The sequence below is a fragment of the Chamaea fasciata genome, unplaced genomic scaffold (assembly GCF_029207755.1).
Source record: "Chamaea fasciata isolate MVZ Bird 193981 ecotype frontalis unplaced genomic scaffold, bChaFas1.0.hap1 SCAF_9, whole genome shotgun sequence".
Lineage (NCBI taxonomy): Eukaryota > Metazoa > Chordata > Aves > Passeriformes > Sylviidae > Chamaea > Chamaea fasciata.
Genome location: NW_027094094.1, coordinates 34,413,288 through 34,440,878, shown reverse-complemented (window position 1 = coordinate 34,440,878; position 27,591 = coordinate 34,413,288). Strand labels below are relative to the sequence as shown.

At 42.6% G+C, this 27,591-nt stretch overlaps 1 protein-coding gene across 4 annotated transcripts; it reads left to right on the top strand.

The window, feature by feature from the left end:
• Positions 1 to 88: 88 nt before the first annotated feature.
• On the top strand, positions 89 to 25,085 carry RUFY2 (RUN and FYVE domain containing 2). 4 transcript variants are annotated; one of them, XM_066191842.1, is made up of 18 exons: positions 89 to 148; positions 2,521 to 2,694; positions 3,187 to 3,304; positions 4,489 to 4,590; positions 5,618 to 5,741; positions 7,292 to 7,353; positions 7,937 to 8,002; positions 9,722 to 9,791; positions 11,002 to 11,103; positions 11,552 to 11,668; positions 12,715 to 12,882; positions 14,051 to 14,148; positions 17,969 to 18,088; positions 19,860 to 19,989; positions 20,530 to 20,624; positions 21,567 to 21,615; positions 22,550 to 22,627; positions 23,457 to 25,085. In XM_066191842.1, the coding sequence occupies exons 1-18, from the start codon at positions 145 to 147 to the stop codon at positions 23,598 to 23,600; spliced, it is 1,821 nt and encodes a 606-aa protein (XP_066047939.1). In that variant the 5' UTR covers positions 89 to 144; the 3' UTR covers positions 23,601 to 25,085. The 4 variants fall into 4 exon arrangements, with proteins under 4 accessions (XP_066047939.1, XP_066047941.1, XP_066047940.1 ...); XM_066191843.1 differs by lacking the exon at positions 89 to 148 and adding an exon at positions 468 to 647; XM_066191845.1 differs by lacking the exon at positions 89 to 148 and adding an exon at positions 1,113 to 1,206.
• The last annotated feature ends 2,506 nt before the right edge of the window (positions 25,086 to 27,591 follow it).

Genomic DNA, 27,591 nt, shown 5'->3' with positions numbered 1-27,591 from the left:
TGGGGGAGCGGCTGTCGCGACAGGGCGATAGGGCCGGGGGCGGGTCCTCCCGCCGCCGGGGGCGCCGCGCGGCGCGGGCGGAGGGGCGGGAGGAGGCGCGGGCCCGCAGGGAGCGGCTGCGGCGGCGGCTCCTCCTCTCCAGCCATGGGTGAGCGGGGCTGCGGCGCCGGGAGCGGGGCCGGGCTGGGCGGGGGCCGCCGGGGCAGCGCCGGGGCCGGGGCCGGGCCGGGCGGGCGGCGTGCCCGCGGCGGTGCGGGGCCCGCGGGGCGGGCGGCGCCGCGCCGCGCCGTGCGGGAGAGGCCGGCGCTGCCGCAGGGACGGCTCCCGCAGCCGCAGCGGCCGCACGCCGGGGCTCGGCCGCTCGTCCAGCCGGGGAGCGATGTCGCCTGGCGGGCCGAGCCTCGCCGCTCGGAGCCGGTGATGCCGGCGGCTCGGTGTGACCGCGAAGAGCCCGTTCGGGGGCCGCTGCTTCGGGGAGAAGAGCCCTGCGGAGCTTGTTCCGCTGTCTGTCAGACCCCACGCAGCACCCGAGCCGCGGCTGGGAATTCGGATTTCACACGCGACGTTAAATTTTAAACCTTGATTTTAAATTTTAAAAAAAATCTGTGTATCATTTATTTTTTTAAGAAGCAGGTGAAGACAAACGTGTAAGTAGACCACATTTTAAAACAGACCTAAAATGCGTTTCGCCTCAGAAAGAACAGACAAGAGGGCTGATAAGCTAAAGGACAGCAGCTATAGAAGTCTGACTGAGGAGGATCAGCTCCAGAAGTCAAAATGAGGTCACCTGACAAAGCAATTTTCACGATGCCTTTGGGGAAATAGACAGGATACGTAGCAACGGGCAGCTACCCACCTGAAGTCTGCATTGATCAAGGCGTTTCGTACACTAACTCTTGTATTTAATACTGCCAGTAGCAAAGCTAATAAAAAAAGCAGGACGTCTGCTTTGCCAGCCAAGGCTGCAGCTGTTGCAAGCCTCCACCTGTCCCAGGCAGCGATGCTGTGCTGGTGCTGCTCCTGGCTGGGCTGCTCCGTCCCCAGCAGCTGGGCAGGAAGGAAGGAGGAGACAAAGCACTGAGCTGTGGCTGCTGACTGGGTAGCAGAGCCCTGTCTCTCGTTATCTGATTGTTTCCTCGTGTCTTCCGGGGGTTTTTCTGCTGAAGTTCTGGGGAGCTATAGAAGCAGTTTTTAAGGCTGTTGCAGGTACATAATCACAGTCGTTGTTTTTCCTGGAAAGCAGAGATAGGTAACGTTTCGTGGCAGTAGAGTAGTTGGGTATTTGGCAGGCAACTAGGGAAGCGGAATATTAGAAAGCAGTTTTCAGGGTCTCTGATATCCAGTCCCTAAATACCTGAAGTCTGCAGGAAATGAGACAAGTCATTTCATTGAGGAACTGAGAAAACATCCATCTGTTATGATGATTTGGGTTCTTTGTGCTTTCTGGTGTGCAAACAGATACAGTCCTATACTAATATTCAGTTTTGTAAAGGAGCAGGCTCACTTTTTTTTTTTCTCAGACTCTAGTCTTTCTGGATATTTTGACACCTGTGTCTCAGCATCTTGGGAAAAAAAAAAGGGTTTTTTTTTACTTCACTTGTTGGATTTAATTAAACAGTAAATCATCAGCTCTTTTGTTTCTTTCCAGGTTACCTTGATGGTAGTGAATAAACAGAGGCTTGTTTTGTCCCTGAGAAAATAGGGTCTGGCCTGAATGTTTGAATTGCTTCATTATAAATGAAAATAAGCTTAAGAATTTCCTGAGCATTCTGTTCTCAGTAGCAGGAGTTCTGAGAAGAGGAACCTTGTCCATTCTGTCAGGCTAAGATGATTGTAAAAAGCTATGGATTTTTTACTGACTGGATTTAATCCTCAAATGTATTTTTGCAGCGTACACTTTGTAAGGTTTACCAAAAACTTCAAGTTAAAGCAAAATCTTTAATTCTTAAGATTCTCGGTCTAGAAAATACTTTGTGACTAGATGAGAAACTGAATTTTCAGTGTGTAGCACTTTCCAGAAAATGCTCCTGTCTTAGTGGCAGAGATTCTGTACAACCTGAGAAGGAAGGCATGTGTTTGTGTCACTGTCCGATTAAAGCTACAGTGGACAGTGATTGTGGATGAAAAGCACGATGTCTGCTTCTGTAGGTAGGCTGTAATACACCAAATAAATCCATAAATGAATAGGAAGGCTGCTTTGATACGATGGGAGGGGCACTGGATGCAGCAGACTGGGGAGTTTTCACTGCTGTGTTCAATTGCAGTGACTTGGCTGCTGCTGAGACAACATGGTACCCAAGAACTGACATTGCCTGCCCCGGGGTTTCATTCCCCTGTTAAAACACTCAGAGTGTGTTTTGGATTGGATGCTTTTCTATGTGGTGTTTTGTAGCACCTACTGAATTTGTTCTGTTGGGTTTATTAGGTTAAGGTTTGAACAAGGTGGACGTGAAGCGCTTTATTTCTTTTCGTCACTCCTAAAACTTGAACCATAACTTTTTATTTTCTCTGTTGTCTTAGCTGTAAAGGACCCTACAGCTGTGGAAAGAGCGAATTTATTGAACATGGCTAAACTGAGCATCAAAGGACTCATTGAATCAGCCTTGAGCTTTGGGCGCACTCTGGATTCTGACTACCCACCTTTGCAGCAGTTCTTTGTTGTCATGGAGCACTGCCTGAAGCATGGCCTGAAAGGTGTGGAAATTAGTCCAGCTGCATGGTTCTCATCCCAAACATGCCATTTCTCTTCCTTTCTTTCTGGAACTAGATTAAAAAAAATGTGTAATGTTGCCTCAAGAATTGAGAAAAACATGCAAATGGTCATCTTTTATAATGAATAGTGTAATTATTTATTCTTCACCACATATATTTCCACATTTACCAACTTGTCCTTTTGTGCAGCATTTGTTGTGAGTGGTCCAGGGTTTACCAACTGCATGTATGTATCTAGTGTATATTTTTAGCTAGACATCCTTGTTATATTAATTTTTTCTAGCATATCAATTTTATATTCACGGCAAAGTAATTTGGACATTGGCTTTGGATACTGTGAGCTGCCCAGTGTCTCAGTTAAGAGTTGTCTTGGACTCTGGACTCAGCAGTTAACCCTTTCACACGCCAGATAGTATGAAGGAAGCTACTGCAGTAATTTAAATTAATTCAGTTACTTGATTTTTCTTTTCATAGTAAGAAAATCCTTTCTAAGTTACAATAAAACCATCTGGGGTCCTCTGGAACTTGTGGAGAAATTATATCCAGAAGCTGAGGAAATAGCAGCAAGTGTCAGAGATTTGCCTGGCCTTAAGTAAGTAGTGTTGGTAAAATGCGGCAGGAGAATAAAGGACCTGATCGAGAATCTGCAGGTGTCTGATGATTTCATTTGGCATTAATCAAGCCTTTGAACAGCTAGCACGTGATGTTGGGGGAGAGCACAGGTGAATGGAAGATGGATAACAGCAATGCTAAAAGGAGCAGGTTGTATATCAGCCGTTCTGCAGTCTAGAACTGCAGCAAACATTAATGAGTGTAGTCAGCAAAGGCTGGATCAAACCAAAGGGTGCCATGCCAGAGAGGAAAGAATTAGGCAGCTTTTGAGATTCTTGCCTGCAGAGTACTACTCAGCTGTGAATTTATTCTCCTCCCATTCCACTGCACTCTGCTTTTGTGTTTAGCTTTATAATTGGCCATACATGAAATTGCAGAAGGGCTTGGTTACACGGACTGGTGTACGGCAGCATAAGGGTTCTAATTTACAGCTTTAGACCTTATCTAAAGCACACAGGCATGTAAATTATTATTTACTCTTGTGGCAGGCCAGAGGAAGTAATAATCTTTGAAGTGTGTTACTGTTGTCCTATCCTAAAACAGCTTGTGAGGGGCTTTTCTTTTTCACTTCTGTGCTTACCACTTGTAAGTATGCAAGCACTAGAAGAGGAAGTTCTAAAGGTAATTTGCTGGCTGTTAGTGTTTGCCAGTTACAGATGTCTTCGTCTCTTTCTTCATTGTCTTCCTAAGATAGCACTGAATTTGTACAGAATTAAAGGGGGGTTGAGTAAGTGTTGGGTAGAGCCAGAGAGAAGAATTGGGAAGGGAGGCTGCCATGGTGGCTTGTCGTGGGCACTTGGTTCTTTTTATTGCAGTTTCCCTTGATAAACAAATTGCAGAAAGGAGTCTTAACTGTTGCAAACATTTTACTTCAGCAGAAAACAGGACTTTATCAAGATTATCAGGCTCTTGTGCATTCTGTACTCCTGCTTTTCCAGGGTCTGCTCCCAGGCTGAGTAGTTGAAAATCCTCCTGTTATCCCACAGCTTGGAGTCAAGGCCTAAACATTATGGCTTTCCAGATGGTGATGCTCAACTAATAGTTTAAAACACCCCTTCAGAAACACCAGTTGCTCCACCAGTAGACTGATAAGGTGTTAAAGATCATGATTTAATGGATATATTATTAATTTGGGACTGTTTGTCTCCGTGCCCTTTGTTTCAGGACACCGCTGGGCCGTGCCCGGGCCTGGCTGCGCCTAGCGCTGATGCAGAAGAAAATGGCCGATTACCTTCGCTGTTTAATCATTCAGAGAGACCTCCTCAGGTAAACAATTCCTTAGGTTTTGTCTGCAATTTTTTTTTTTGTTTGTGCTTTAGTCTTCTAATAAATAATGAATAAGTGCAGGAGAGGAGGTGACTTCATCCCTACAACGTGTGGGGTTTCCACTGATCTGCCATGGAAAGGAGGGCTCTTGCTTTGGACTTTGCTTTCACAGTTCTAACACTGGCACTGCTCTCTTCTATGTAACTTCTTCTGTCTGATGGAGTAATTAAAGCACAAATGGAGAAAGATACTTCTTAATTTGAGTTTTATAAGCTGTGCATATTTTTAAGGCTGACTTTGTGCCTAGGTAACACTGGTGTGTCAGGATGGCATTGGTGTTCAGCAGCTATGGACTTTTCCAGTGAAAAGACAGTTTATTGCATAGAATCTAAAATTTTATTTTAAAAATGCAAGGAGATGAAAGTGTTGATATTCTGTTCCATGTAGTATTTATATTTTAAAAACCCTTTTAGCATTTCAGCCCTTTATGTTTCTCATTTATCCATTGAATCTCTTCCTTGAGTCTCAAACATGTACTCACTAAATTCCAGGCATTTTTTTTCTCAAAAGGCAATTCTTTTGCCATTCTTCTTTTGCATTGCTTGCAGTGCTTCTTAACAACTTCAGAGTTCTTGGACTCAGTGTGGCCAAGCATCCTTTTGTTGCAGTATCCTCTTCAAAACTGCCTAATAGCAGGTGTAGGGGAGAGCCTTTTCTGTTTGTTTTTTTTTTTTTTTTGCTTTCTTTTACAGTCAAAGTAAATCTTGTCACCTTCCCCACAGTGTCCCAGCCATCTGGAGCCTAAGGCAGTATCCTTGTTTCTAATAGCCTCTGAGACAAATCATGCACTTTGAAATTTTAAATATTTATGAGGTGTGAGTATGGGCAGGCCCAGTTTCATCTTTAGGGATACTGTAGTAAGGCTACAATAAGAGGAAATTGAGATGTGTATGTCACTTATGATTAATTTGTTGGATGTGTATGTAATGAGTCTACCAGTAAGATGCAATTTTCTCCTTCAACACAGTGAGTTTTATGAGTATCATGCACTAATGATGGAGGAAGAAGGAGCAGTTATTGTTGGGCTGTTAGTTGGGCTGAATGTGATTGATGCCAACCTGTGTGTGAAGGGAGAAGACCTGGATTCACAAGTAAGTCCATCCAGGTAAAGGAATGTGCGTGCAATCCATGAGCGTTTTCTGTTCTTTCCTTTTTGAACTTTCTTACTTTGGAGTGGTGACTTGTTAGAAGTCCCACTAGAGACTGTTCAGGGTGTGATGATCCAGCCCCTGGATCTGTGGGGGCTGTTGCCTTAACCTCATTATCAGTGGGCTCAGACCTTTGAATGGAGATAATGGTCAGAGTGCAAGGGTGCAGTTTTGTGCTTTGTCCTCAAATAGGAGTAGCAAGGCAGAGTTCTTTCCGTCTGCCTTGTGTGACCCATCCTTTCCCTCTGTGGGACAAGTATAGTTCCATGATCAGTTTCCCCTGCTTGGGTCATTTATTCTGGTTCTGGAACATCATAGGAATAATACAGGGACCTGAAACAAGCACTCTCTCATGACCTCCTAAGAGGGTGACTACTTTGATTCTGCAAAGCAGGACTTGGAATTCTTCCTGCTTTGAATGGGCTTTGACTTTTAACCCTGATCTTTTCCCAGAAATCATTAACAGATTCTGTTTCAAGGCAGATGCACAAGTATTTGTAAATTACTGTAAACTGTATTCAGCCCTGACTATTTTTTTTCAGCTTCTTTGTGGAAAAAAATCATAGTAACTTAAGTGGTTATTACTATATTCATATATTTGATGAAAAAACAGTTCCTCCGGGAAAGAGAAGTTACAGCTAATTGGGTGTGTGCGCTTTTGAATGACATGGTAAACTTGTCCTCCGTTGTTTGTTCTAGTTACTGTGTAGTGTGAGTTTCAGGCACTGGTCTTGTGTAAAAGAAGGTCTGACATTGACAGGCCTTGTATTTCAGAAAACTTTCCAGCTTGCTCCTAGTGTTGAGAATTAAACATGTGTATTATAGACCACAAAATCTGTTGCTAGCTACTGCTCTGCTGTCACTGGGTGGCCTTGCTGCATGAGCGAGAAAATTCAGTTTGAGAAGGTCGTAGTGGCTGTGCAGATGAGATTCTGATTGCAGTGTGTCCAAACTGGACATTTTTAGAACGTCCAGAATAATTCTGTTTGTGAAGAGTAGTGTAAAGAAGGCAGCGGGTTTTATTGAGCAGAAAGGCAAACTTCTGAACCTTGATGGAAGTCACAGGAGCATAGTTTTGGTATGTTAAAAAAATGCTACTCGGTGGTGAAATGTGTTTATGCAGCTGTAGTGAATTGAAATAAAGTAACTTTTATAGATAGAACATTCTGCCTTATTAATTAGAGATGGTATTTTGCTTTAGTAAGAAAAACAAGTTTTTAAAAAATTGTTGGAGAAGAGACTTTTTAGAAAAGACATGGAAAGAACAACCAGGATCCTGACAGGAGTGCAAGCACTGTATAAACCAAATAAATATTCAGTTTAGTAAAATCTTGTTTAAAGTGTTTTAGTTCAGGTTTTCCAGCTTCTGGCTGAAACTGGATGAATCTTAAAAATGCTCTAACTGAGATTTTATCAATTACATAAATACAGGGCTGTACATATCAACAGGACTTATTTGTATGATATGAAACTGTACTTTTGCTTTCCCCTAGGTTGGGGTGATCGATTTCTCTGTGTATTTGAAGAGTGATGATGACATTGGGGGTAAAGAAAGGTATGTCCTCACAAAACCCCTCCTATTTTGCATGGTAACAAACGATTTCTTGGCTGGGGCCTGTTCTTTTAGAAATAAGTCAGGTTCCCTAAAGATGAAATTTTCTGATCCTCAGAAAAATGCCCCGGTGTGTTGTTCTGTGTTATTAGTTAGCTGGAAGAATATTTGCAGTCTGAAGCAAACCTCAGCAGCATCACCTACTGCCTCTAAGTAGTGGAGGCTTGCCAAGTGGCAGGGAAAAGGAACCTGCAGACCTTTAAGCCCTCAGCTTGGGATTTAGTCAGAGTTTCAAAGAAACAGAGTTATGGCAGAGAAAATAAACATCCTTATCCTTCCCAGACTGTGTATGTTGTGTTTCATGTAGGGAAACAGTTTGCAGTTAAAGCATTGGATTTTTTTGTGTCTCACTGATACAACAACACACAGTGTGGTGTTGCCTTCATGAGTGTGAGATGAAGTTGCTTCCTTTCTTTTTAAAAACACAACTGAGATGGACATTTGCTTATGGTAAACATGTATATTCTCAGTCCATAGTTTAGTACATAATTTTGATAAAGCCAATTTTATTTTGTGCTTCTTTTAGAAATGTGCAGATTGCTGCAATATTGGACCAAAAGAATTATGTTGAGGAACTAAACAGGCAACTGAAGTAAGTATTACCTTGGAGTCTGGATGTCAGGCCAGGCTTACAGGTAAATGCCTTTTGTACCACAGCTTTGTGAGAGAACTTCCGAGAAAGAGCTGGAAATTCTCCATGTTTAGGCTGAATATTTAGTGAAATAGGAAAAGACACTGTTCTGGAGAGACTCAGGAAGTGTCAGTTTTCATGCTTTTGGACAGTCAAAACCTTTATTCTTCAAAGAAACACAAAACCAACAGGCCAAAGTGATGAAGGTCCTTGTGGTTCATAACTTCACAGGAATGAAAAGCTTGTTCTGGATTCTAATTGCCTTCTCTTTAACAGCTTGGCAAAAGTGGTTTTGAGTGTTCTGGTGAATCCATATGTTTGTTATTTCTTTGCCTTTCAGAGTATTTTAGTTTGCGCCTTTAGGGCCTAGGACTGAATCTGAATAAGCTCACTGCTTGCTAGAAGCTGCTTACATGTGGTAGGTTGTGGTTCCCATTGTAGCAATTTTCAGGAAAGCAGCATTTTCCTCTTACTTTGCTGGATGGAACAAACCTAGTCCACCACTGTGTTTGTTACTGTGCAAACAGACGAACAGCGATTTAAATTCTCTGAGGAGTATTGTAGGAAATCAAATAGTCTTAGGAGCTTAGAAGCTAAAAACCCCAACAAACCAAAACCAAACAACAAAGCCAGAAAGAACTTCCGTAGAATCTGTAGCACAGCTGATCTAGATCCTTTTTGAAATGCAATCACCTTTTAAAATTTGGTAATCTGGAGCGTTGGTTTACTATAAGGCTCCTGTTGGAGTAAGGATACTCTGCTCTGAAATGGTGTCGCTGAGCAGAAACCTTCAACAGCACAGAAAAGCTGAGCACATCAAATATGAGCAAAGGGAAAGTAAAGGAGGACAAAGGAGCTATCACAATTAAGAGCAGTGGTGTTTGTGTGATGTCATTATCCAGGTGAGCTTCTCTGTGTTCTTGTACTGTGGTTTATAGAATTTCCTGCCGGATCAACTCTCCGATTTTATTTCTGTTCAGCTGTTTGTCTTTAGGCATCCTAAAATGCATTAATCTCTCTGCCCTGGTGTTCCTAATGAGCTAGCAACTTCTGAGGACACCACAGAGAAATACATGGAAAAGTAAATGGTGTTAGAGAATAAGTTTTCTGTTTTCCTGTGTGTGAAGTGCAGCCTAAAAAAGGGTGCTTCCTGCAGAAATGGGCAATCAGGTTATGGAAAATGCCTGGATGTAGTTTGATACTATAAAAAGCAACAAAGTAATAGGAGGCAATAAAACTCTGGTGAGACTCCTAAATGAAGGCAAGAAGCATCAAGAAAGAGATAGCCTGAGGACAAATGTCAAAAAATGCAGAGAAACAAATGATTTTATAAAAGGAATGTATTTTGGAGGAAGAGAATCTGGAGAATGGTTTTGTTCTATAGGGGGGAACTCCTTTATCTTTTGGATGCAATATAGTTGTGAGGATAAAGGAGAGTGCAGGAGAAGTTAGAGTCAACCAGGAGTTTAAGTGACAGGGGTGATATTGGGAATTGGAAAGAAGTATATAGGTGTTCCGCAAAGGAGAGTAGTTTTCTTATATTTAGGAAAACCTCCAACAATGGGAACAGACCTCACAGCTCTTAACCGTTAATCACTGTACCTGGAATTAAAGCTTTTGAGCTTGGTTGAGTGAGTTTTGATGTAATCTTGAATAGCATTGTTTCTTTTTGCCTTTCAGTAGCACAGTTAGCAGTCTACATGCAAGAGTTGACTCGCTGGAGAAATCAAACACTAAACTGATTGAAGAGGTACTTTTTTATTTTAGTAATGTGCCGCATATTATTTTTTCTGAAAGACCGTTTTTCTAAACACACTTACATTATTTTAAGCCATGGAAGTTCTGTAGAATGTGTTCAGATACCTTTATTTTTGGCCTAAAGAAGAGGGGCAGCAGCTGCAGGGATTTGAAATCAGCTTGCCAGGTAGCCTCTAGCATCAATACGTGAATTCTGCAGAACATTGCAATTTCCGACTTGGGACAAAATGAGAAGAGAATCCTTTCTTAATGCCAGCTGTCAGTCTGATTTGTGCAGATGGCTAGTCTAGAATGGATGACACCAGTTGCTACAAAGAGACAGAAAATAGTTCACCAAGCAATTTCTGTTCCAGTTCTCAGCTTGAGCCAAAGGATTGTTTCTTGCTTGTTTACTGGGTGCTTATATACAGCTTCTAGACTTGTCTGCTTCTGGATTTGTGTTTGTAGCCTATATTTCTAGTTGTCTTTGCTGCTTGACTAGTTTCCAATATTTTTAGCTTTATAAGAGAGAGCACCCGTTTTAGTTAATGAAGTGGAAAATTGAAAACTCTAAATTCAGCTGCTGAAGGGACAGCTAGCTCACTCTGGGAATAGTGTATCCAGACAGAGTGAAAACATTTTTTCTGAGTGTTAATTCTCAGAGTATTCTGGTTCTTTTTGAGCCTTCAGCCCAACTGGCCACCTATTTTGATCCTTTGGTTTATAATTCTGACGTGTACTGTAGGGCCCAGTTATAAAGTGTCATCTTTTGTGAAGGTGTTTGTCTTTTTTATGGGGGAGGCTATGTTATGTAAGCTGCTCTATGTGATATATGAGGATGCCCACATATGAAAATGAAAACTGGATGAACTTGAAACCAAATGGAAAGGAAAAGCTGTGGACGAGGAAAGAGAATTGAGGGTCTTTAAGTCATAATGTAATCTTTTAAGTCATAATGGAGCAACGAAAAGATAGCAAGTTCTTAACCAGTCATGAAACAGTGAAGTATCCTGAATACGCTGCTGCTGTGTAATGAAAGTGACTCATTGTTAAAACCAGGAGCTTTATGCTTTCTTTAAAAACAGCTAATCCTCTGTTTGGCAGACAGGGAGAATAGAGCAGAGAGTGTCTTGGTCTTGCATTAATCAGAACATTTTTTTCTTAAATTCTACTCACAAAAGTGGTCACAGTGCTTTTCTTTTCTTAATTGTGTTTCTTTTCAGTTAGCAATAGCAAAAAACAATATAATTAAACTTCAGGAAGAAAACCATCAATTAAGGAGTGAAAATACTCTGATTTTAATGAAAACACAGCATCATCTAGAGGTACGTTAGTTTTACCACTTTTAATACTGTAATATAACGTGGTTGATTTTTGTTCAGAAGTTTGTACATCTCGACTTCAAGTAAGCTTAACTTTTCCAAATCTGAAACAACTTTTATGAGGGAAAGGACTTATTCCATCTGTGGAGCTTTCTAAATGGCAGAAGTAAATTTAAATTCTAGGACACTAGATTGTTTTACAACCCTATGCACGTGTAGTGTATTCAAGTGACACCAAAGGAGGTCAGTATTTCAGTACTGATGTTCATCTTGCTGGTTTTACTCAGTTCTCATTATCAAACCAATGGCCACAGAGCAGAAACAGTTCTTTCCATGTTTCTCCTGCGCTTGGAGGGTGAATCATTCTTCGTATTCCCCATAAATGTTAAATTCATGCCATTAAACTGCAGAACTTAAGATGAAGAGAGACAGAACCTGTGTGTCTTTGTAGGCAACTAAAGTGGATGTGGAAGCAGAGCTTCAGACGTACAAGCACTCGAGGCAGGGCTTGGATGAGATGTACACTGAGGCTCGCAGGCAGCTCCGGGAGGAGGCCCAGCTGCGGCAGGTGAGCACTGGCACTGCACCTCTGCACAGCCCTCACTGCAGGAATGCTGCTGCTTCTGTTGAGTTCACATACTTCATTTACTTCAGGAGCCTTTTCTCCAGCTGCCTGTTGCAGCAGCCCTCTTGTTAGAGGGTAGAAGTGAGCCAAGACGCTGACTTCTTGTTTATCACAGCACGAAAAGGGCCCTGGTTTATTCCTCTTGACAGCTCAGCCATCCTGACTCCAACTATTCACTGACTCTGGCTGCAGCAAGCTCCTGCTGGAGGTTTCCTTTGGAGCCTCAGACTGCAGGGATTAGTGTGCAGAATGGGACTGCAGGCTTTTACCTAGCTAGACTATGGCTGCAGGTTCCAACAACAGGCTCTAACTGCAGACCCAGACTCGCCTCACAGCAGGGATTCTCTCTCTCTAGGATCCTCTTTCCGTTCATGATCCTCTGTGATGATCCCTCCCCAGCTAACCCGCTCCCTTTTATCACACTGGTCTTCATTGGATACAGCTGTGACTCATTGGGCAAGGCTGTATTGGGTAATTGGGTAATTAATACAGCTGTTACTTATCGGGGCAAGGTCACCTCTATTCCCTTCTCCTACAACTGCCTATCGTATAAAGGGAATTTTTATAGAGCATCAATATTTCTGTAGTAATATTGCTGAAGAACAGTAGAACAGCCACATTTTTCTTTGATAAATTTTTAGGTAAGTTTTTAGCAATACTCTATGCTGTCTATCCATGTTAAATCTTTCCTGTGAAAATACAAATACTTCTATTTTTGTAATTAAGACTTAGGCAACTCTGTACAACGTTGGCAGGGTGATTTCTTATGATGTGAGTTATCTTCTCCCGAAGTTAAAAACCCCCATTGGTCAGTTGGTAAATGAGTGTAACATTTATGGATAATTTGCAAAGGTAAAGAGGGGCAGAATTTCTGAAGTGGCGAAATAGGTGGTGCTGCAGCTCTGTTAGAGTTTCAAAACAGGAAAAAAAAAAAAAGATTCCATAATTATTTTAAATCCTTCGTGTTGCATTGTGCTTGTGTTTTGCAGGATATGGAGAATGAGCTAGTGGTTCAAGTTAGCATGAAACATGAGATAGAGCTTGCCATGAAGTTGCTGGAGAAGGATATCCATGAGAAGCAGGACACCCTCATCGGCCTGCGGCAGCAGCTTGATGAAGTTAAAGCAATTAACGTGGAAATGTACCAAAAGCTGCAGGTAAAGGGACATTCTGCTGTTAATGCTGCGAGGATCACAGAGAGAGAGATGCATTATTACCATTCTGGTCTGTTGAGTGCTGCTGTTCCCTGGAGTTTCGGTTTCCTTGTGCTTCTTAGGTCAGCTTGACATTTTGGAACATTGCCTGTGTAATCCTAGTTTCATACAAAGAAATTGTTAAGGCTGTCACTGGGGTTAGGGAAGAAAAGAGCACGAGGATAAGATCATGGCCTAATAGTATCCTATGTGAAATAGAGAGAGTAATAGTGTACTGTACCAAGGACATTTTTTTGGCCTGTGTTGTATAAAAGAACCAGAAGAATGTAGGCACATAGTGAGGAGTTGAAGAGAAGCCCTGACCTTCCAAAGTAGGGAAAGGAAGACCAGAATATGTTAAATGGAAAAAGCTAATTATAGTTTTGGGTTTATTTTTAAATCTGTTAAGAAATTAAGAAAATCTCTTAACGATGAAATGCCGTTCTTTGGAAGAATGTGGCTCTCAGGGACCCCAGATGCAGTTAACAAATGGCCAAATACCAGTGAATTATTTATGCCAAACATGAATTTGATTTAGGGAATAAATTATGAAAACCAGCACAAGAAACCGGTCAAATCTGTGGCAGAACGAGAGGAAAAAAATAAGGATGCTGTGAGGAGATAATTGAAGTGATGGACAAAGGATTCTACTTTCCCATCTGTGAATGTCAGGAAACTGGACCAGAGGAGAGGAAATATAAATAGAGCTGGAGAGAGAGATAGCGAGAGAGAATGTTCTCTGGTGTTAGGATCCTGGGGGAGGTTTGATTTCTAGGAGAACCTTGGTGGCTTTTCTGGATTAAGCTCTTCACTGGTAAGGCTCTAATGGGCTACTTGGTCAGTGAATTTGAGGTGACTTCTAAAGTGATTGACTAAGGAAGGAAATCAAAAGGGAGCACTTAGACTTATCAAATACTAAATAGCATCTACACTTGCAAAGTATAAAACGACAAATATTCTAGGCATAAGATTTGACGTACTGTCCTCAAGGGTTTTTAGGAGGCAATCCTTAAAGAGAATCAAAACTTGAGGCCATTTTTACCATTTGCCCCTTTAGGTACTGAAGAAAAAGCCCACACAAGGTAATTGCGCAATTATACCAATTTCAGTTTTAACCTCTTTTGTATCACAGGTTTCTGAAGATGCTATGAAAGAAAAGAATGAAATAATTAGCCGGTTAGAGGATAAGACCAATCAAATTAACGCAACTATGAAACAACTAGAACAAAGGTACAGCCCCATCTTTGTATCTCTTCATTCACAACCCCACCCCCTTACGCCTTCCTGCATTCCTACTGTTGCCACTGAAATGTGATTTTCCACTGGAACATTTAAACCAAACCTTCCTGAAATTCCTAATTAGTGCTTTGCTGTTGCGCTGGGGTTTTTTCTGTTTGACAAACACACTCACTTTAAATACAAACTTAATCTTTCAGTTTTCTTCCTCTGCCATCTTTCTTCTGGTCCTAGGTTTTTACACTGATATCAAAAGTTGTTCTTTCAGTTGTTGCAAAATTCTGTTCCTTATTGCCTACTTCTTTTCCCCCACCTGAATGAAATGCAATAGAAACTGAAGCATTAATCTGGCTTATACTTAAGCATATGCTTAATATAAACATTAATGCCTTCAAGGATCACTGGTTGTTTGGTGAAGCTGTTATAATTGTTGTCCATTGCTTTGGAAGCGCCATTATTTCAATGACTCTAAGAGTTTTCATGCTGAAAGGTTGAAAAGTGAAAGACTAAAATTACAGAATATAAATTTACATTACGGTTAGACTGCATGTACTGCATAATATTATAAGGTGTGATTCACATGTTTTAATTTAGTGACCTTATATGCAACATTGATCTTTCTAATTGTAAAATATAACATATCCATAAGCCCTGTCATGTTGGTGTTTGACATGTCTTTTTTTTCATTTAAATCTGATTATGAAAAACATGCTTATATATTAAAAAAATTAGTGACATGAATATTCTTTTATTGACATCCTTTTTTCCTCTTTTTTTCTTTTTCTTTTTATCCTTTTATCCCAATTTTTGTTTTTACTGTTTTGCTGCCTTCATCTGTCTTTGATTTTTGTCCACTGCATTCATGAAGTGACAAAGATCTGTTAACTCAAACTAGGACTATTGCAATGTCATTCGTCAAATGTGCCAGCAATGAGGCTCAGCACCAGTACAAACTTGTCAAGGATATATCATTCTGAAAGCTCCTCCAGATCTCTTGTGTTGAAAGAATTGCTGATAAAATAGAACTTCAGAATTTTCCAATTAAAACTTGAAAGTGGTATTAGGATTCCTGCACTGTAACTGATCGTAGCTGGGTTCTGTTTTGTTTTCTGAAAGAACGTCATCTCCGATCTCACTTTACCCCTCCTAAAAAAAAAAAAAAAAGAAAAAAAAAGTAAATTACTGCACTATTATTAAGCAAATGTAAGCTAGTTTTCTAATGCTATTGAATCACTTCTTTGTCAGATTTTATTTTAAGAGGTTAGATCTCTTTACTTTGACTGGACATTTTTATGACACTTGTTTCTAATTAGTGATTTTCCGGTTCTTTGGTACTCAGAGATTTAAAAAGTTGCCTTTCTGGCTAGTACTTCCCTTCTCCCTTTCACTTTTAGGCTGTATTTATCCCCAAAGCACGCTCTCTTGGGTTTTGTGGTTGTAACTAGCACTGTTTTCTTAAACAGAGTGGCAGGAGCTGGAGGGAGGGAGCTGAGCTCTCAGAAGGATGGGTGCAGGAGAAGAGGGTGGTGTCCCCATCTGTGTTCTGTGTGCGCAGTGCGGGAATGGCAGCCTTTGGGCTTTCCACTGCTGCAGCACAGCTCCTCCTCCCTGATGTCGTGGGGGGTAAAATACTCTCACGGAGTGCAAATGTGTGTGGAGCCTGATTCGTGAGGGGCTCCAGACAGAGCCAGAGTTCTCCAGCAGATTCTGGAGCTGTGACTGCTGCCCAGCACAGCTGCCCTGGGAGGTGGAGCGGTGAGCAGGATTTACAGTTGGGGCCCAGATCCTGAACCTGCCTGACCTGTTTGTCAGCTGAGGATCCTGCCTGCCTGTGTCTGCACCGACATCAGCACCCGCGTGGGTGTTGTGCCCAAGCCCTTCTCCCTCCCCGCAGCCATCATTAGGCTGCCTCTACAGCTCCTCTTTCTGGGAGCTGCTGCTTGCCTGCGCTGCAGAAAGAAGAGTTTAGGCTGCTGACTGCCCTTAAAACACTCCCTGATATTTGCTCTGAACTTTGTAGTGGAAGTTGACTGGGAAAAGGATCTTAGAGTTTTGCAGCAGAAGGAGATGTGTTCGAAGAAGTGGGGGCAGGATGCAATAATATAGAAAGAGTTTCTACTGCACGGTTATGCACCAGCTTATTCCCTGGTTCAGAGGCAGAAAGGACCTTTAACATGAGCTGGCTACTGAAAAATAAAAATAAATATCTTTCATCTTCAAAGAAAACCCAAACCAGAAACACTGACTAGAACAGCACGAAGACCATGGCATAAATGGGAGCCTTATCCACCTCACAGTCACCTATGCAAACAAGTATCTGCTCCAGTATCACCTGAATGCCAAATCCAGCTGCAAACTGCAGCCAGCTCAGCATCTGCCTGAATTTCAGCAGTGCAGCCAGCCCTGGTGCTGGGCTGGGCATGATGCTGCAGCTTTTGGGTAGCAAGTTCCCTTTCTGCCTTGCTTGTGGAAGGCAACTCTGCAGGTGATTTTGTGATTCGGGGAAGGGTTTAATGTGCTTTTGGTGTTGCTGCCTTGTGTAGCCTTCAGTCAGCTTCTGCACAGGGGAGGGACCTGCCTTTTCCCAATATTCTCCTTGCCATGGCTTGGCCCTCTGTGCCCTGCCATTGCAAATGTGACCGGCAGCATTCTTCAAGCCCCTGGGATAGCTGAGTGAGATAGTGCACCCTTGATAAGGTGGTTTAGTTCCAGCCTTGTTCACTTGTTTACCAGCAGCTTTTGGAAACTCCCTCTGGTGCAACTCCAGCAGCAGAAGCACGGATGCAGACATACTGCTGACACATCTTCTTTCCAGCTGACACTGGGAGCTGGGAGTCGCTCTGTGTTCAGCGAGCTGCTGGGCAGTGAGAAATCAACCATCTCACTGATTTCTCCCACCGCTTACCTGAGAGGCCCTTGAGACAGTTTGCCCTCAGGTGGGGCCATTCACGGGGATTTTACAGGCTCTTGTATTCTCCAGACAGGTGTAACCATGGGATAGCACAAGTCCCCTTTTAGTACATTTACTTTTGGTAGAACACGTCCACCAGAGGGGAACCACAGTGAACTCTGATGCGTTCCAAGGGGAGTGTCAGCTGGACAAACCTGGACTTCGGGAAGAAAAGATTAAATCAAATTACAATCCCACATTTCTCGATTCATCGTTTTGATTTGTGTATAGGATGGAGCTATTTTAACCAGTGTAAGAATGCATTATTTTTTAATACAGACTATCTAAATTAATTATGATGTAGTTGAGGTGGTTCTATAAATGTAGTGGGAGCTGTCAGGGTGTATTTTGTTGTGTTAGGCTAGTCAAGTTTTTTTTGCTGTCTGATTGCAGTGCTCTGTCTGCAACCTTCTGCCTCTATTGTTTTGAGCTGCTTTTGCACAACACATGCTCTGCCCTGTCTTAATGGGTGATTAGTGCAAGCCAAGTACTTTTACAGAATTTACTTGGGGGTAAAAAAAGCTTCAGACATAACACGTGAACGTATGCTAAAGGAAAAAAGAAAAGCATCGAGTTAAATGCTTCGATTCTAAACTATGTATCATGCTTTGGCACCTGTTATTCACGAGCATAAAATAAAACAATTATTACTTACAGTGATTGCTCTCTTACTCTATGCAAACCCAGGAGCTAAGTTCTCTAGGCATTGTATGGATTTCTCGTTTGAGTTTGTGAGTTTCCCCCAAACTTTGTTTTTATTTAGAAATGTTTCTATTTCCCCATTTTTCTTTTATTTGTCTTCTTCACCCTCTACACCCTAGTTCTAGCTTCAGTTTTACCCAAAGTTGATTTGAATTACACCAGATTGCAGCAAGCAGAGAAGGCTCAAATGGACGCTGAGGCTGAGGATGAGAAACTTAAACAGGAATATGTGAATAAATCTGAAAGCCTGCAGAACGAATTCTCCCAGAAGGAGAAACAGCTGTGAGTATTTCTTTCCTGTCTGGAAAAACGCGTGGCAGTGAACATTCTACATTGCAATATGTCCTCTGTCCTAATACAGGCTACTTGTTGTTAAATGCTTTTTGAACAGAATGTCAATACTAAAGATCTCCGCGTCAGGTACTGGCAAGGCAGAAGAAAATATGTCATTCCAAGAAAGCCAGGCTGGCTTTGGGTGCCTCTAAAATGGGGAAGAACAGCATTATTTCTTGGCTGAAAGTGCCAGCTTAAGTCAGGAGGAAATTATCCTAAGTGGGGGAAAATACGTAGTGGAGTAGTGGTAAAACACACTTTGCACAGAGCCCACAAGTACGGAGTAGTGTAGGCTGAAACAGAAATGGCACAACAGTAGCTTGATTGATCCAGCTTAAGGATGAGGTGGAAGTGGTTTAACTACCACTGCACAGGAAATAAAGAGTGAAAATCCAGTGGAGTCATAGAATTTAAAAGCTAATGTAAAAGGCAACCCTCTAGTCTTTCTCCTGTTACATCCTTCAGTACTAATTGAAATCAGTGTGTAATGTTGGAAGCTCCCTGTAAGGACAGGTGTTTTCCCTCTTTGGGAAGATGAAACATCAGTTATTTAAGTCAATCTTTGGCACAAATATTGGAGCTTAAAAATTAGTGATTTCCAATCCAGTTATTAGCCCTCCCCTGCTTCTCTCAAACTCTGAATGTCAATCCACTTGTTCAACTGTCGTGACAAATGTTCACTTTACCACCACAGTCACCTCTGCAGATATGGGCAAAAGAACAGTTCAGACCCCAGCCTTAGAAATTCTGCAATTCTGAAACCTCCAGGTCATGTTCACTTCTTTTCCAGCCAGATGCTGAGGTAGTGTCCCAAAATGTAAGTCTTTCCTTTAAAAGTGGGTTTGGTTTGAAAACAGGAAAATTAATGTGGATGTAGGTTTCCCACCAAAAGACCTTGCATGAATGCTCTCAGATTTTTTTCCCCTCTTTTCCTGTGTTGGCACAGTTCAGATATGGAAGGTTGAACGGTGTGCTTCCACCCTTTGGTTTCTCCCTAACGTTCTAAACACCAACTCCTCCATGAAGCCAGGAGTAAAATTCCAGCTAGAATGGGGTCTTGTATCAGAGTAGCCCTAATTCCTTTAACTAACTGAAATTCAGATAAGCCAATGGAATCTATATCCCTCTTTATGCTGAACCACACTGTGTAGAGAGCTCAATAAAAAAAAAGTAAATTAAAGTCCTTCCTCCTTTAATCTTCAGTTCTGTTGAAAATGCCATAAACCTTAGTCTAAAATAGGAGATTCACATCTAAGGGTGTAAAATTAAGTCACTTTCGTGGTATTAGAGATACCTGCAAGGGTTGTCTGCATCACCAGTGACACCGTGGCTGGTTGGTTTGGTGTATTTTGGAAACAAGCTGTATAAAGTTAAGGGCCTTTGCCTTATGCATGTTTTAAACATACTTCAGAGTTTTGTGGTTATCTTCTCGTACTCATTTATTTCAAAGGTCAGCTCTTCAAAATTACGTCTATTCCTGGTCCTTTAAATAAACTTACTTTGAAAAGCAATTTCTAAGTGACAGTGCTTTGTTTATTACGCTGATGCCTAAAATATCATTATATTGACACATTATTTCTGTTTTAGAAAACGTGTAAGTTAATAGTTTGTTATGATAATAGTCTCTTGCACTCAGAAATAAACTCACTTTTGTTTTTAAAAGTGATACTGTTGTGCACAGTGATTTTTGTTTTGTTTTGTTTTGTTTTCCCTGTTCCAGGCTTCAGCTGGAAACAGATTTGAAGATAGAAAAAGAGTGGCGGCAAACCCTAGAGGATGATCTTCAAAAGGAGAAGGAAACTGTATCTCATCTGAGAACAGAGACCCAACAAATAGTTAACCTTAAGAAAGTAAATTCTGCAGCAGATTTTGACTAGTAATTTTGAAATTGACTGCAAAGTTAGTTACCGACTTAGACACGGTATTTTAAAGAATTTCTGCAAATAGATAAGAAAGATTACATTCATGTGTTCTCATAAATAGAATGAGGAAAGAAAATGGGCTTTTTGCTCCCCGTTCAGATCAGAACTCAGTACTTTGGATGAGGAAAAATGAAATCCTTGTTTTCCCTTCTCAGCTGTGTTGACGGCTCTGTCCTCTCCCTGTGGGCTGGAGCCGTGGCTCCCCAGTGCTCCAGGCAATCACGTTTGTGTTCTCCCTGGAGTGGGCTACAGAAGCAGAAATGTTTCTTTATCTCTTGGCATCTAAGAGAGTTTAATCTTGAGCAGTAGCTGTTCGGGTTGCGTTTGGAACCTTAACAGTGTGAGGGATCACTCAATCACTTGGCTGTCTCGGTGAGGTTGCCTTCAGTAGGAGCAGCTTTCTGGGCAGTAGAGAAAACAGTCAGAGAATCATCTGGTTTCATTTTATTTTGTTTGTTTTGTCTTAAGGAGTTCCTTAAGCTTCAGGAGAAGAACAAGCAACTGAAAAGCATATGTGAGGACCAAGAAGCTGCTCTCCAAGAACTGGCATCCAAGCTGAGCGAGTAATTTCATTATTCATGATGACTTAGACATATTATTTTTGTCATCTACACGTGAATTAAGAAAAATCATGGGGCAGTAGTAATGCATATTAGACAGTATATGACAATATTATTGTTATTTTGATAACTAACCAGTTATCAGAAGTCAGTATCTAGTTAAGTCAAGCCTGTTAATTTTTATTTTTGGCTGGTGGGGTGGCTGTGAGCTCCTGGGTCACGACAGTGCTGTGACCAGCAAATCCCGGTTTGAAGGACACGAGGCTTTGTTCTGCAGTGAGAACAGTTGCCTGGTTTGCCAGTTGTGGCATTCCCAGAGGAGCCTCAAGGAGAAGGTAACGGCTCTGGCTGCAGCAGGGCAGTGCTGCTCTTCCTGAGCCCCACACCACTGGGATCAGGGAGAGAATTGGACGAGTAAAAACTCATTAAGGGTTGAGATAAAGACAGATAAAGAGGGGAAAGAAAAGCCACACAAGCAAGCAAAGCCAAAGGAGGAATTAATTCTGCCCACGGTGTTCAAGCAGCCCCAGGAGAGCAGGGCCCCAAACACAGCCCCTGGGAAGGAGAGGAGCTGCAGCCCGGGCAGAAGCAGCACGGCTGCCCGGTCTGCAGAGGATGGAAGGGCTCACCTGGCCAGCAGCACCCTCCTTATTGTTACGTGCTGCTGACGCTTCCTTTAATGATCTCTGTCTTCGTGGTTTTGCCGTGATTCCTGTGGCCTTTGATGCCCTGTAGAATAACTTTGTGTGTGTCTCCTGTGACTCAGTGGGTTGGCACTGGGTGGCTGTGGGGAGACTGCTTCCTCCAAAACGACATAATGTGGTCTTGTGCTTTTGTTCAGAGGACTTGGCTTAAAATTTTTTTAAGTACCGAAATGGGAGTTTTCAGTTGTTGGAACATAACTGACCGTGCAGAAGTTTGAAGTGGCATTATCTTGTTCTTTAGATCAAAGCTGAAAATAGAAGATATAAAAGAAGCGAACAAGGCATTGCAGGTCAGTAGCATTTTGAGAAAAGAGACTTTTTTTTAAACTGTTCTTTTTGAAATCTTTCATGAGCATGAGAAGACTTCTCCCTAACAGGAACTACTCCAGAGAGACTCATTGTGTGATCTCCAGTGGGAGAGAACCACAGACTCCCTGTAACCCCCTGGAAAAAATCCATTTGATTTTCCTTGTTTGATGCACAGCTGTGCATTTTGGCCCTTTTCTTGCATTTCTGGCCCTTCTGTAATTTACAGAGTGTATCTGGCACAGAATGTGTAGCCAACTGAGCTTAAACTGCATAGTACTTCTCAGTGATCAATAAATACTTGATCATCCAAGAAATAAGCAAAATTGTATCACCACAGCTGATAAAATATGATGTGTAATGTCAGCAGGTTTGGGACTTTCTTAAAGACAGCAGGGAGCACTTGAGAGCAGAGATTTGGTCTGCACATGTTTGATCATCTGGTGTGTCCCCTGGCATATTGCTGCAGTGCAGGTAAAAGTGTCCGAAATGGTTGAGCAGACTTCTGGGTTTATTAAGCGGTTTAAACAGAAGGAAATTGACAATTCTTGATACTGTCCTGTTTTGTTGTTTTTTTTTTTTTTTTTTTTGCTTCCCTGCATCTTGAGGACTGTTCCCACGTGGAGGAGCAGGGACATCAGCTTCACTCTGAGGCTTGGATGCCTTTCTGCTCTTCCACTGCCCAGCTTCACCACCTGGAGCACGTTCTCTCTGCACCTATGCCCTGTCTTGTCCCCTGAGGTTTTGCAGTGTTTTGGAGCGGGCCTGTGCTCCTTTAGAGCGTCGGTGTGACATTACACTGGTCCCAGGGCACTGAGCATTCAGGCAGTGAATGCTCTGCTCTTGATTCGTCTTGTCCCCTGGAGCCCAAAGTTTCACTTCATCACATACGTATAATTCTGATCATTTTTTCTCCAGGGCCAGGTTTGGTTGAAGGACAAAGAGGCCACTCATTGCAAGCTATGTGAAAAGGAATTTTCGCTTTCCAAAAGGAAGGTAAAACTTTAACAAGATTTCTCCCAACTTGTTTACAAGTATTATGTAATTATTATTACAAGTATGATGTAATTATTAATTATCTTTGAGGTGTGGCATGAAACGTCAATGATTAGGTGAATGCAGAGTTATTTTTGAGATATTTTTCTAGTTCTTTTATACATACCAGGCAGCTGGGCCCTAATTTCAAAAGAAACAGTGTCATGGTGAAGTTCCACAAAGCAACTTAGTTAAAAATTAACTAACTACTTTGTGGAATTGTTATCTCAAACTCTTTATCAGCTCTGGCACTGTTAGAATTTGACGTGCGTGGAAGTATTTTTATGGCATTTTTATATGGTAAAGTAAGAAAAGACGAGTTTATTGTCATTTTAAAGTAAAACATGACATTAATTTCCATGTTTTATTAACGTGTGCAGGAAGTTTTCTTTACCTTTTTTTATGTTAAATCTCAGTTAGCTACCTGACAGAAGCATCCACTGTTTCAGGTATCATTGCTCATGCTGGTTTTTTTTTATAGCAGAATACATTCTTGATCCAGGGTTTGAACGAAATCTTCAAAGCACACACACACACACACATATATATATAAATGTCTAGAAAGACCATGTATCTGTCTGTGGTGCAATCCTACACAAACACCATTTGTGTAGGATTGCATCATAATTTGGGATATAGATGAGTTATCTTTTGCAAACTCACTCCTGACTCCAGGCAGCGAAAGGAATGAACCTTTTGGATTGCTCTGTGCGTACGGTTTGCTGGTATCCAATGTCCAAGTACATTTCCATTGTAAATTTTAATTTTTAATCTTCTGCCCATGATTTAGCATCACTGTAGGAACTGTGGGGAGATCTTCTGCAATGCCTGTTCTGACAATGAGCTGCCTCTGCCCTCTTCACCAAAGCCTGTCCGGGTCTGTGATTCCTGCCACGCGATACTTATACAGAGGTGCTCTTCTACTGTGCCATAAGATGTTGATTAATTCTGGCGTTTAGCTCATCCTGTAAAAACCACAGCACCAACTGAAGAATGTACAGCAGTGTTTCCAGACTTTCAGATAAGCGGCGTAGAGTTGCAATTCCAGGGGACTGTGGACGAGTTACTCCTCTGCTTCCTATTTAAACAAATGGAGACAATGGGACCCAAATGTAGAAGGTGCACATCTAAAAAGAAAAAAAACCCAGATGGGTATGTTGGTGAACCAAATGGCTCAGCAGCTTTTTTGGTAGGAAGCAGGGCAGTTTATACAGGAGACCTGGTGTTAATGTGTCATGGATGAGTGTTTTAGTTGTTAAGATGATCTGGAGAAAGGTGATAGATACTCTTGCAGGCTGATGTGCCACAAGTTCAACCTAATTCTGCTACAGAGTGTGCCTGTGATTGATAGGCTGTTGTGAAGCAAAACCAAGCAGTGGCTGGTTTTAAATTGTGCTGGAAAAAAGTATGGCAATTAATGCAGTGGTTGGAGAAGTTATTGCCAAATCCCGTGTGTTCGTTTACTTCCCCTTCGTTAGCAGGATTTGATACATCCCAGAGTTTTGCGCTGGCAGCTGCTCTGTGCAGTCCCAGGTGTAAGGGGAGCTTTGGTCAGCCAGGGAACAAACAGTGCCTCGGGGCACTCGCTGAAGGAAGGTGTGTTTCACGGAATGATTTTTTCACATGAACTGTTAATTTGACCTATCTGTGTTTCCCCTGAAAGAGAGCTGTTCACCCCAGAGCTCTTGTCTGACATTGTCTGTAACCTTGAACAAGTCTCGGCATTGTTTTCATGCAAGTCATGCTCTCAAGCTTGTACGTGTAATCACTGCATAGCTCTCGAAACCACCTAGAAAGACTGGGATCAAATACTGGGAATCGCATCCTTTCTGTGTTGGACAAGGAGGTTCTTCCTAATTTTGTCACCATCTTTCTCAAACTTTCAGAGTTGGTTCCTAAACTTCACCTTTTCGCAGAGCACTTTTGAGCCCTTCTGAATCTAAGCAGTCCTGTCACTGATGGTAACTTTTGCTAGAAGGTAAAATCCTTGTTCTTTCCGTAGGCAAATAGAAATAATATCCTGTGATAAACTGCCCTCACTGCACTGCAGCCTCCTCCCTTTAGCCACTCCTGGCGTGGGCTCCAGCCCTGGGGCCTCCACGCCCCAGAATTCCCAGCCCTGTAGTTCCTTCAGCCGTGGGCTTGGAGTACACAGCAAAAGGGAGGTTGCAAACTGGTCTTTTAGTTGTCCTTGCACTTTGTTGAGCTTGGCTTTGTCTCTGAGGTTAAGGATTTAGCGAGTATCCTAAAAGCTAACATAGCTATTCTTTTTAACACCTCAATGTAGTTGCTTACGTAGCTTTTGTAAAGCAGAACGTTTTTAAAATGACCCGATGTAACTTTTTGTAAAATACCACACAAATAACTTGTAAATCTGTAAATAATTTTTGGAAAAAAAAATAAATTTAAGTTATCTGCAACTTAACGAAGAGAATAATGTCACTTCATTTAAATTTGTAAGTTAGAGCATTTTATTTTGACCGGTTCAAGTTGTTTAGAAAGCCTTTGCCTGTGCTGGGGCGTGGGGTACCCTGCTCCATCAGGTGCTGCTCAGGTGCTTCCCAAGAGTGTTTCCAGGTGGGTTTTACCTGGGGCAGGCATGGAGACAAGCAGGGCTTGATAGAGATGGTAGGATACAGCTAATCTGTACTGCTTTAATAGGTACCTTGTCAAAAGGGATGCAACTGAACAGAAATAATTTAAAATCTTTTAAAATGAGAATATAGTGCATTTCCGCAACGTGCAATAAATTGTTACTTAACTGCCATCTTTTCCTCCCCTCTGTGCTGTCCTATTTGCATAGGAAAAGTGTATAATTATTCAGATTGCCTCTACTGACTGCAGGTAAGGCTTCTGCCTTGAACAAAATGAATGCTGGATGTTCCATATGGTTTCATTTCCCTTGGCATCAAGCTACATACCCGGCCTGCTTTTAAGGTTTTCGCACACCACCGTGACTAATGCCGTATCTTTGTCTTTCTGTAAAACCCTGCTCGAGTCTAAATGCTTCTCACACAGCACAGGACGAGAACCTGGAACTGTTCAGACAGGATCAGAGCAGCGTTTTACTCCTCCTGGGAAACGAGGCGTCTTCCGCCGTCCCGCTCCGGGGGCGTTTCCCGAGTCCCCAGCGGCACGGCGCCGTTGCCCCTGCTCCCGGCCCAGCGGGCGCTCGGTGCCCTCGCAGGCCGGGCCGGCTGCCCGGAGCCGAGGCGGCCGTGGAACGGCGGCGGCGGCGTCCCGGAGCGGGCGCAGCTCTGCTCGCGGCGGCGGGCGCCGTCCTTGTGCCGTGTCAGTGCCCTTCGGCCAGCTGCGGGCCCCAGGCGGAGCGCGGCTCGGCGCGGGGCGAAGGGACAGGAGAGGCACAAGGGCCTCGCCGACCCACGCAGTGCAATCGCGTCGGCTGCGGCTCAAGTGCGGCGGGCTCTTTGCAGATCGCCCGGCTGTGCCGGAGAGCTCCGACACCACCAGTCCGCTCTCCGGAGGCGAGTCCCAGGCAGGTGTCAGGGCTCCTTCTCCCAGGACGGAACCCCAGGTGTTCCCAAGGGAGGGAGCGCTGCAGAGCTGCTGCCTTTAACTCTGCTGTGCCCACGGCAGCAACAGGCTCCCTGCAAGTGCACCGTTCCTCCGCCTTCCTTTAAGGTACTTTTCCTGCAATCCAATCAACTCTGGTGCTACCACTGCCCCCTGGGAAACGCCTCAGCTTTTCTGGCAACGGACTAAGAAGCCCGCTTCTGCAGAGCAACAACGGTTCCAAGGGTTAAGAACAACGTTTCCCTCCCATTCCTGGCCAACACCGCTCCAGTGCTTGGAAAGCTCCCTGTCCAGTTCCCCTCTTCAGCTCCTCCGGTCCCTTTGACACCCAAACACATTCTCTAGTGAAATAAACTCCATTCTCCTCTCTCCCACAAGAAGACATTTATTACAGATATAACACAGTACTAGCAAAACAGGTGACAGACTTGCAATACCCAAGATCACATTTGACATTTTAAGGGAGGCATTGAGGACAAAGCAGTTAATTTGGGAGATCACACTGGCTCAGAAGAATAAATACCTTTTTCCATTACACATCAGGTATGTTAAGTGTCTTCAAACAATAAGTTTCTTACATATCTTACATGTCACAAATGCACAAAAAGTTTTATCAACGTGTTTGGGTTGTGTGTTACTGAAAAAGTATCGGGCCTATAGATATTTTAGAGATCTTGGCTTCTAATGAGCTCCTATATAGAATGGCTTGGCAAACTGAATACAGACAAATCAGCTCTGTGCAGTGGAAAAAAAAAAAAAAAAGCTGAACCACGTTTAAATACAATAAATTCAAGAAAGAAAAGAAGTAACTTGCTTCCGAATCCTCCACTCTTCCTAAAAGCATGTTTGTGAAAACAGTACTAAGTAAAAAGCATCAAATGAGCTAGTGTTTGACCTACGCTGTGTTAGCTAAAAGCTGTGCTCGTGTTAGATCTGCAGGTTACACGTGTGAAATGCAGGCTCTAGAACACTACTGCAAAGCATGGCAACAACAGTGGCTGCTTGGTGTTGTGGAGGCAGAAATGGGGGTGCTGCTCTTTACAGAGGTGTGCATTTGCTGGGGGGTGCTGGCAGCAGCAGGAGGAAGCCAGAACGACGACTGAGCCTCCACAGCTTTCTGCTGTGGTGCAGTTACCACATACAACCTATCAAAAGGGTTTAGGAAAGGCATTACCAAATAAACGAACCTATTCATCTACCCTTCTCCCCTTAAACAAGTGAATGTTTCAATTTGTTCACTAGACCAAGATTACATAGAACTGAATCAGTGTTCATAGGAGTTACAGTACAACCACCTTTATGGAACCATAGTACAACATTTTAAACCGACTGTAGTCTTGAATATGTAATACATCCTTAGGAGTAACTAGTATAAAAAGTATCAACATCAG